General features: G+C 33.5%; 1 protein-coding gene across 2 annotated transcripts; it reads right to left on the bottom strand.

Moving 5' to 3' along the window:
- Positions 1–3,830: 3,830 nt before the first annotated feature.
- Positions 3,831–9,224, bottom strand: LOC104234673 (mitogen-activated protein kinase 10). Of its 2 annotated transcripts, XM_009788276.2 has the most exons (10): positions 8,753–9,224; positions 7,574–7,982; positions 7,306–7,433; positions 7,093–7,152; positions 6,079–6,228; positions 5,828–5,983; positions 5,493–5,704; positions 5,302–5,403; positions 4,643–4,815; positions 3,831–4,536 (listed from the first exon to the last, which is right to left on the bottom strand). In XM_009788276.2, exons 1-10 carry the CDS (start codon positions 8,774–8,776, stop codon positions 4,082–4,084), a joined length of 1,869 nt encoding a protein of 622 aa, XP_009786578.1. In that variant the 5' UTR covers positions 8,777–9,224; the 3' UTR covers positions 3,831–4,081. The 2 variants fall into 2 exon arrangements, with proteins under 2 accessions (XP_009786578.1, XP_070006593.1); XM_070150492.1 differs by lacking the exons at positions 3,831–4,536; positions 4,643–4,815 and having other exon boundaries at positions 5,298–5,403.
- Between the last annotated feature and the right edge of the window lie 1,579 nt (positions 9,225–10,803).

Genomic DNA, 10,803 nt, shown 5'->3' on the forward strand with positions numbered 1-10,803 from the left:
TTAAAGACAATAATAGAGAACACGGAAAAATCTCAGATTCTATAGATAAGCACTCTTCCAACAGTTCAGAGTGCCGCTTCTCATAATTTTTGGGGAACACTCGTAACACACAAAATTCAAAATAAAAATATACAAAATTAGGGTGTACATGGACCGGGTTGGTTCGGATTTTTCAATTACCAAACCAAGCCAATTGTCTCAGATTTTTAAAGGGATTTTTACCTAGCTATACTCTATTAGAAACTTATTTACCAATGTTCTCTATGTTTTGTAGTTTTTAATAAGTATCTAGGTTTTTCTTACAAATTGTGTAGATTGCTCCTTAAAAGGCTCTCACCTCATTATTAGTGCATTCAATTTAGGGATCCAATTATATTCTTTCCTTTTTTTTTCCCTCTCCTCTTCTATCTCCTTTTTTTTTTAACAATAAAATCCCTTAATCTACGCTCAGAATCTGCATCTTCTCTCTTCCTATCATTGCCGATAGTTTTATATTATTAAATCATCAATTGTATCGTTCTTCTGCTGGGAGACCGGACAACACTGAAAATGAAGAAATATTCAGCATTATATGATAACTATATCATAATTGTATTTGAATTATATCAGATACATCAATACGTAAAACATAATTGTATCATACTTGTATCACAATTGTATCTAACTTGTAGATGGTACATTAATATCCAAAATAATACCTGATACAATACTAATAAATTAATATATAATTATCATATATTTATGATACAAACTGTAAAATTCGTCACGAACTCACAACTGCTCATAATTAAGATACAAATTTGATATAATCCTGAAAGATTTCTTACACAATTATGATACAACTTAAAACCGACTCTAAACTTAAAATGATACAATATCGTATTATACTTGTATTAGTATTGTATCATGTATTTTTTTTGGTACATATTGTGACATAATCGTGATACAATTCTAAATTATGATACAACTTTTGATCTTTATTTTTTTGAAGTTTTAATTTAAAACATCCACCTAGAACCAACTCTAAACTTAAATTATGATAAATTATTATATTTTAATAGAGTAATAAAGTATTGTATCAAAATTGTCTTAGATATTGATGTATCAAATACAACTCAGATACAATTATGATACATTTATCATACAATCATAATTAGGGGTGCGCATTCGAATCGGTTTATCGATAAATCGAATCGATTATTTGTTATCGTTTTATCGATTTCGATTTCGAAATTTTCCTTATCGAGTTATCGATTCGATTTCGATTTTGTCCTCTTCGGTTATCGGTTTATCGATAAACCGTTAAGATATATATAAAAAAATTACCCTTATTCTATAATATCATTTCCTTTACTCTAAGTCCCTAACCCTATTATTTCATCTACCACATTTAAGGAATGATCATATTTAAAGCTCAAGGGAATGAAGTTCAAATTAATTGAAAATAGAATTAGCCATGATGATGTATTTTTTTATACCGTTGGAGTGTTGGTGGCATACATTTGATCCCTTACTTTAGTTTCGTTGCATGTGCTTGTTGACACAATTTTTATGTTATAAACGATATTCGTCTTATTTTAGCTTCTTTTTGTCCATATTAGTTAGGCGTGTTTATAGCAATATACTTTCCGTGGAATCCCGCAAATTTTCTTATTGGTGTAATCGATAACCGAATCGATAAGCCCCAAAAATCGATAAATCAAAATCGAAAAAATCAAAACCTTATTGAAACGATAACGATAAGCATATGTACAAATCGATAATCGATAAGTAATTATCGATAAGGGTCAAAATCGAATCGATAAATCGAATGCACACCCCTAATCGTAATACAATTCCGAAACTTCTTCTTCCTCGAGTTTCAATATGAAATTAAACCTAAAACCAACTTTAAACTTAACCAATCTCCATTCAAATTGAGATATAAACTCTAAAGGATATTTCAATCGTTTTCAAGAACACCCAATCCAAAGAAATCACAAAAACGTAAAATCTGAATATCTAATTCAAAATTTCGAACCTTTTTAATGGTATGTCAATGACATACCTCTCTACCTGCAATTTCAGAGATAATGTCGATGGATTTGTCAATAGTTGAAGCTTTTTAATGGTTGTTGGTGGAATTGATTCAGATAAATATATGATGCTACAATTTTAGAGAGATAATAATTTGATTTGTATGAGAGAGAGAGAGAGAGAGATTGGTGGATTTGTATGAAAGAGAGAATTACTTTAAAAAATTTTGAAATTAGGAAGAAAATCGTGATTGTAGGAGGCTAAAGCTGATAGATGGGGATGGGAGATACGTTACAAATTAATTCCTATATTTAAGGGATCCTTCTTTTATCATATTTTGTACATAAATAGTAAATATAGATACACATTGTAATTTTTAAGGAACCTAAAGAAAAGTGGTTAATAAGTTTCTAATATAGTATAGCTAGGTAAAAATCCCATTTTTAAATCTATAAACCAAAACAAACCAACAAAAGTCGGGTTTTACAATCTCGATTTTTCTTGGGTTTTTCGGATTTTTTCCGACAAAATCTTCATAGCATAAAATTTATAATTTATGCTCTAATATTTCTTAGATCCTAGTAAGATAAAACTATATAAGATGTTACCCAATAAAATAATACAAAATAATGTGAGATGAGTCATGATTATACTAAAATAGTCAAAAAATCGCATAAAATAAATATTGCTAATTAATAAGCTATAATAAAAATAAATATAATCTAAAAGTACTAAATCATGTTAAAATAAGAACGACTAATAAGTACTAAGTATTAAATACATGACTAAATAATATTAAAAGTAAGTTATGTATTTTCACTATCTAAAGTAATGAAAAACTAAGAAGATAAATATCCAATAGTATGGTCATTCCTAGTATTGAATTGAATTTTTTTTTTGTTAACATTTTTATTGATTTGATTTTGCTTTGGAATTTATTTGAGTCATTAACTTTTATAGACTATAAAACATATTTGACCATTCAAATCTAAATCAAAGCTTGAAATAATACATTAAAAGAGAGAACTATGAAAAAGGTTAAAAAATATTTATAAATTACATTACAATAATTATTTTTATGTATAATTGTTTTAAAACTAGTGTACATGTAATGTCGAGCTGGTTTAATTTTGGTTTGTCTTTTTTTAGTTAAAACCAAACCAATTATGATCAATTTTTTTTCTAACACCAAACCAAATCAAACCATAGTCAAATTTTTTTATCGATTTGACTCAAATTATCGGTTTAGTGCGGTTTTTCAGTTTTCTCCGTACACCCCTATATACAATCATCCAACCAAGTTATCGTTCTGCGCAACTTTTTGTAAAAATACATCTTCAAACAAGTTATCCGAAAACCAATAAGTTTGCAAGTGATTTACCCTCTGTTTCTCAAATTTGAGGATGAGGCTCTCATCACGAGTAACAGAACTCCTTTAAGCTCTGAATGAGGAAACTATACTCCCTCTTGATTTTATATTTTTCAACGAGCTTGCAAATTTCAAAATTAAATACTGAGTAACCAAATGGCTAGTAAGGAAGCGAAGTTAAGCGACAAATAAAGGGAAAAAGAAAACTTGATCGAATAGTTCACGAGGGACACTACTCACCTCTCTTTTGCCATGTAGGTAAAGCTAGAAGACCATCTTTAAATTAATACTTCAAGCAGAAGAAAGAAAAAGTACCTTCCACTGCCAATAATATCTCCTACCACTCACAATAGTGTGTGTGTGTAGAGAGAGAGAGAGAGACAATTTTTTTTTTTTGGGGGGGGGGGGGGGTGTGTATGGGCAAAAAATCATGACCACACACAAATTACCATCAGGTAATCAAAGTTTGATTTCACTAACATTTATCTCATGACGAAAATATCAATCAGTCTTGTGATAACTAAGAAAAGCTGACAATTAGAAAGAGGACGAGATCCCCGCAGATTTCCCTGCCTGTACAACCACCATACCCTTTGGTCGCAGAGCTTTTCCTCCCCATTTCTGAAAATAACTTCCTCACTCAGCAAAGTGTTTCGTCTCAAAAAATCATACACCATTCACCACTTAAGCCATTTTCTAGTACATCCTGGACATACCATACTGAACAGTCCCTACTTTTCTATGAGATGCAGCAGTAGTAGCTGCTGCTGCAGCAACTCCAATTCCACCATATTGAGATTTCGCCTGCAATAAGTTTGTGTCGATGGTAATTCTGTCATCAACACGATCTGGTTTCGTGACTCCAGCTCGCATCATATAGAATGGGTTGCTATCAATATTTATAGCAATATCTGGGCCTAACTTGGCAGCCATGCCACATGGTGGCATTGGTTTTGCATGAGAACTCAGATCCCTCTCTGTTTCCACAACAGCCCTTTCTTGCTTCACCATCCCACTTTTGTCGTAACAGTAAGCTGAAGGCATAATCTGAGAGGGGGGTACTGTATTCCTGACTTGAGATCTAGGATCATATTTTTCTTTATTTCCAGAATCATATGCCAAAACTGGACCCACAACCTTTCCTGGTTTGGCTGTTGGATTTGAATGGAGGCATTGGGAACCAGAAAAGCATCATTAGAAAAGCACATCATTACAGAAAGCAAAACTAGCAAAGGATTCATGATTGACAGAAATTACCTAGGGCAATTCTTGGCTGAGCCTGCATGGTTCTTGTTAGACTGTTTGCAAAGCCTTCAGAATCTCTGCAGTTTCTACTGCACGACTCCTCGCCATTTTGCCGGTCCCTCATATTGGCAGCAGCAATCGGTTGTTCCTTCGAAGGGATCGTATTTGAATGTACAACTGTAGACCTGCACAAACATCACAATATTATCATTTCTAACTTAAAATGATACCAAATAAACAAGTTTATACTATAAGCTTTCTATTCGTTCATCTCTTAAAAGAGCGAGCAGAAGGCCAACAAATGCACAATCTATTCGTTCATCTTTTAAAAGAGCGAGCAGAAGGCCAACAAATGCTGTGCATATATTACATCTGAAAGCAAACATTAAGACACACATGGAGCATGAATTTAGAGCAAGCTAGCTATCACCATATCTGAACTAGCTACGGCCTGATTAAACAAAATATACAGAAAGATGGGCATAAACACAGAATCACAACATAAGTGCGCATAGGGGGCAACCAAGCTGAAAGGTCAAATGATTTTCTTGAAAGCACCAACAATCCATTCAAAACGCTTTATGCCAAATGGCATGTAAAAGGGAAGATTTGATCTTATTCCTAGACAATATTCTAGTGGGGAAAGTTCGAGTATCAGCACTCATAATCACCTTGGAAGAGAGACATGCTTCCTATCCATCGGAACCACCGGACCACCATTACCACCGTTTTCTTCCAGGTGAGCAAACTGTTTCCTGAATTGATCAACAGCACTGCAAGGAAAAGCAATATCTAGTCAGTACAAAAAAACATTTGTTTAGAAGGGTAAATCACTGACCAGAAGTCAAGGAAAAAATACAACCTCGGATACAGAAAATTAGTCCTTTCTACACCATTCATGTAATCCTTCCTCAGCTGGGGATGGTATTCTAGTATCTCCCGGAATATTAATTCCCTCAGGTCCTCCTTCGTCACCCTTCGCCTCTCAAATTCAAACTCCATCTTTGAAATTGGCTTGCATGATGGTTCCCTTTCAGATTTAGCCAGGCCCTTAAAATAAGGATCAGCTAGTGCCTGATATGTTTTGGGTGGGGGTGGGGGTGGATAAGATTGAGTAATTAGCATGCAAGGAAACAAAATATACTAAAACATCCAAAAGAGAAGTTCAAACGGTATGCTCATAACGATACCACAAACCTCTTCAGCAGTGGGTCGGTCTTTGGGGTCAAAAGCGAGTAACCTTTCAAGAAGTTTAAGGGCCAGTGGATCAGCATTTGGAAATTTCTGTGCAAAAGAAACGGGCTGCTTCTTTCTCATGCTAGTTAGGTATCTCCTAGCCTTGTCATTACGCACCTGCAACAACCACAAGAAAATACTAATACACAAAAGTAGTTTTGAGGATAATTTTGTCGAAAGTGATGTAATATGAATTCACAGATAGTTCATACACGAGAAATCGTATCCATTGAGGGTGTTCCAAGCAGATCAGTCATTAAGTCCAGTTGGTGAACAACATTTTTCCCAGGAAAAAGTGGCTTCCCAGTGAGAACTTCAGCAAAGATACAGCCTATGCTCCATATATCAATTGCAGGGGTATACTGCAAGAAGAAAGCCATATTAAAATTTGTATAGTGAAAATTACAGGCAGCACAACGATTATGGACAAATTCCAGGAAAATTGACACTCTACTAAGAGGGGTGATCGATCTCGCACACCACAAATACCCATGATGCACGAAAGAATCAGCATTTGCATAGAAAAGGCAAAATGCAACAGACTTAGCAGGTTCAGCATGTAAAGAATTGTTTTTATCCAAGAATAAGAAGGATGTACAATAAGATACTTCACACAAGACGTGCACATATAGATGTCACTTATCTTGTGCCAACGTTAAGCCCAACACCATCCTACGTTGAATGTATTAGAAATCTAGGAGGTAGACGCCTATTGCTAAAAAATTAACCACAGTAGGATACACATCAATGAGTAAAAAGATGAGAAAATGCTGGAACCGAGGATACTTTTGTTCACTTTTTAACTGTAAATATGACTGCCAGCACTACCTTTCTGTAGATGAATATACTGTTACCTTTCTCCAAAAAGAAAAAAACAAGAGAAATGCTTTAGCTTGTGACAGCACCTAACATACAAAATTCTGATCTATGAACCAATGTATTGATCACGTGTTTTCTGTGACATCAAACTTATTGTCAGCTCCTGTGACTAACATAATTTGAAGTGCATGTTACTAGAGAATTAGAAAGAAGAAAGAGTTGGATTAGAGAAAAAAGTAAATGAACTAGCAGAAGCTTCTTTTCCCTGTTTCCATCCCTTTAAATCGTTTTTTCCTCTTTAAAAAAGAATTCACATACTTCCATTACCTCTTTTCAATCCAAAATGAGAAAGGCATGATCATTATATTGGACCGATAAAAGATATTTTAGGGAGATTCGAACTATACCTTGGAGTAAAATGAACCGCATAATTCTGGAGCTCTATACCATCTAGTAGCTACATAATCCTGCAGTTTTCACCAGTGAAGTTACAGCAAGAGCAATGCCCCAGTAAAGATGAATGGGACAAGTTGGTAATACAGAACACATTCAATAGATAGGAGGGGGGGGGGGGAATGGTGGAAGAAACATGTAACATATGCAACTTTCATATCACCTACCGTCCAAAATATTGTGGTAGGTGTATCATTGAATGCAACTCTGGCCAATCCAAAATCACAAATCTTAAGCTTACAATTTGCATTTGCCAAGATATTTTTCGGCTTTAAATCTCTATGGTAGACATTAGCTGCAGCAAAACAAGAATCATCGAGAGTATGACAACCCAAAAGAAATGACTAGCCTGCTTAATGAGGATAATGTGCAATATTATAAACACTTAAACAACGATGGGATCACAAGATGCAGCAAGAAACCTGACTGATTTACCTGTGTGTATATATTTTAGGGCACGAAGCAACTGATAAAGAAAAAACTGATAATGTTCCCGTGTCAAGTCATCATTAGCCTTGATAACTTGGTGTAGATCTGACTCCATGAGCTCAAAAACAACATAAATATCTTTAAAATCCCTCCTTGATGGTGGCAGCATAATATGTTTGATTTCAACTATATCGGGATGGCGCAGAAGTCTCAGAAGCTTTATCTCGCGGAGGATCCGTGCCGCATCAGATATGTGTTCAAAGATGTCATGAATCTTTTTAATTGCCACTTTTTCACCAGTATGTGTGTCAATGGCTGAACAAACGACACCATAGCTTCCTTTCCCAATGACTTCCTGAATTTTGTACCTATTTGCATCACCATATTCAGAGAAGAAGTCCATCTCTGCTGAACTCTGCAGCACCGAACACAAACTCTGATTATTAATTATTAATTCAGATAAATATACAAGCATTCAACATTGTTCACCTACAGCAAAAATCAGCATCCAAGAGAATACCTAACACAAATTTCTAATATTTTTTCCGTGACAGTCGTCTATCAACACAATTACAGATAACAAACAAAAATCACCCATTCAAAATATGATGTAATAAAATAGGACAAACCTGAATGTTGCCAAATTCCAATTTTATAAAGGAAGGTGCGAGGATTACCAGAATACAATTACCATAAAATACAAATCAAATATTACCAATTATAAACCAAGTAAAACATTTGCTCCCTGCTCTTTAATTCCAGTCTATAATGCATTTTAATTGAATTCCACACATAGGAATAGAATAACAAATCCGCAAAATAATCCATCTATCTTCCAATATTTTGAAGTGGCACAAAAAAGGGTATAATCTTAACTAAAAAAACAAAACATACTTAAAGAATGATGATCATATTCATCTAAAGAACAACTTTTAGAAGAAAAAAAAACGTCTACACAAAGTATGTTAATTAACAATCAGAAAAAACGGAAGAAAAAAAAGGAATCACGAATAAATTCACAAAGAACCTAACAACCCTCAACCCCCAAAAGAAAGAAAATAGGAAAACACAAGCGGGAATTCATTAAATTTTAAAAAAAATCACAATTTATACGACGAATGAGCAATTGGATAAAGCTTGTATTTCATCAGATTAAATTTCCAGAAAGGAACAAAAAATTCTCACTTTCTTTCGGTGATCAGGCTGCATTTTTGAGTAATTCCGAAAAAGCCCACAAAAATAGAGATAATTTGAATTAAGCTATCCAAAAACAAAAGTAAAGGAATTCAGAAAATCAGCCGCATTTGCCCCAACGTCCTCGGCTACGAATGGCAAAAGAACAGTCCCACTCCCACGTAATAATCTTCTTCAAATTGAACAGATCCTTCATAAACTCTTCCTCAACAACAATCATAAGAGAATACACAAGAATGGCTCAGACATTTCCACAAACATCTCCCGAACAAAACCCTAAATCTCAATCAAAATCGCGGTAATTAACAATGGCGCGAGTGTGAAATAGAGGATCCGGGGTAAGATGTGTGGATCTGAAGAAACCCTAGCTGGTGGGGAAGAGCGAAATCTGACACCGACAATTTTGAGGTGGGGTAAGGTGGGGGGCACTGTGGGTGGTAGGGAGGGAGAGGGAGAGATGTATGGAGCTCTTCTCTGTGTGTATAAACTGTGGTTATATAATTAAAGTACGTATTTTAGGTGCGTGCATGTGATGTGAGTGTATCTTATCTGTATACATTTTGCTTTTATGTTGCATGTACCTCTCAATTAATGCCCACTCACTCAATGTCATGCTTAGATTTAGTCAAATTTCAAAAAGAAAGTAAGATTGTTGAAATTTGAGGTTTAAACTATATTATAGATATTTTGTATACTTATAGATTATTTTATTAAGAGTAAAATATGGAGTTAAAAATTAAATTATTTTGAAATAAAAAATATTATTCTTTTTAGAACAAACTAAAAGGAAAAGTGTATCATATAATTAGATAGAACAAGTATTAGCTAATCAATAGCTAAATTTTAGAAGTATATTTAAAGACCTACATTCGGTCATTAATTTGGTGTAAACACCAAAATGTGAATAAATATGTTCTTAGCTAATGTTTTCATTTTGAATTCTGCTTAAAAATTATACAAACGCACACATTTATACGCACACTGCAGTAAAATGAACTTATACATGATGAGTGAAGTCTGATCATTATAGTATATTACTTACCTTTTATTCAAGTTACCTAAAATATACTTTCTAAAACATTTCCAGACCAAAAAAAACACCTAAAATATTTTTTATTAAAAGTTACTTATAGTTATTTTCAAATGATAAGCTCAACGGGGATTGCCTATTGAGAGTAACAACCTAGAGATGTTTCTCCGCGCTGACTCAACTCACACAATACTATGTTAAAGGAAATCTTTCACTTGAATGGTCAAGATTTTTCTAGTAATACATATCCTTTTATTCTAATCTTATGTAGTATTAGATTTTATAAGGAAACATTGTAATCCCTTCTTATTACTACTTGCTATATAAAATATGGGAAGAAAGGTAGATACAGAGCCAAAATTTTGTGTCTGTACGTTCTAGATTCTAGAAAAGGCTCTTTATTGAGTTTTAAATAATATATTTATATATATTAAATGAGTTTTTTTTTAATATAGTGTGGATCTTAGCTATTGGATTTTGTCAAATTGTCAAATCCGTATGTCAAACACTAGCTCCACTCCTAAAGAAAAGGTTTTTCCGTGATGATGGTTGTACATAAAAAGGATCCATGATTAAAACACCACCGCAAAGAAGAGATCAAGGATCATATGAGTAATTAATCTCGTTATCATGCATCTCATGTTTTGTTGCACAACTTCCAGTAATATTTGGCGTTACATTAAACTATTTGAAACCTTTGATACAACAGTGAAATATAAGAATTTGCAGCAATACACTATTTTGTTCGATCAATAAAGTGATAAAGTAGTTATTTTCCAAAATGACTTCTGTATATTATATTATTTTAACTAATTAGGCAATTAAAATTGACCCTTATCAAAATAATTAAACATCTAACTAAGGGTGAAATATTTACAGATCAAGAGTTTCCAACAGACAACCTATTGATTAAAGGGTTGTTCAGTTGACTAGCAGAGTTATTCAGATTATAATCATATAATTATTATCTCCTCCAATGTGACATAAATTACCGAAATTTTAGTATAAAACA

This window comes from Nicotiana sylvestris, chromosome 7, assembly GCF_000393655.2.
Source record: "Nicotiana sylvestris chromosome 7, ASM39365v2, whole genome shotgun sequence".
Lineage (NCBI taxonomy): Eukaryota > Viridiplantae > Streptophyta > Magnoliopsida > Solanales > Solanaceae > Nicotiana > Nicotiana sylvestris.

Excerpts from the sequence above, each read along its gene's own strand:
- LOC104234673 (XM_009788276.2), bottom strand. The coding sequence starts at position 8,776 with ATGCAGCCTGATCACCGAAAGAAA. Across the intron at positions 5,404-5,492 it reads ACTAATTTTCTGTATCCGAG|TGCTGTTGATCAATTCAGGA; the intron begins GTTGTATTTTTT and ends TTTTCCTTGCAG. Across the intron at positions 4,537-4,642 it reads TCAGCCAAGAATTGCCCTAG|CCAAACCAGGAAAGGTTGTG; the intron begins GTAATTTCTGTC and ends CAAATCCAACAG.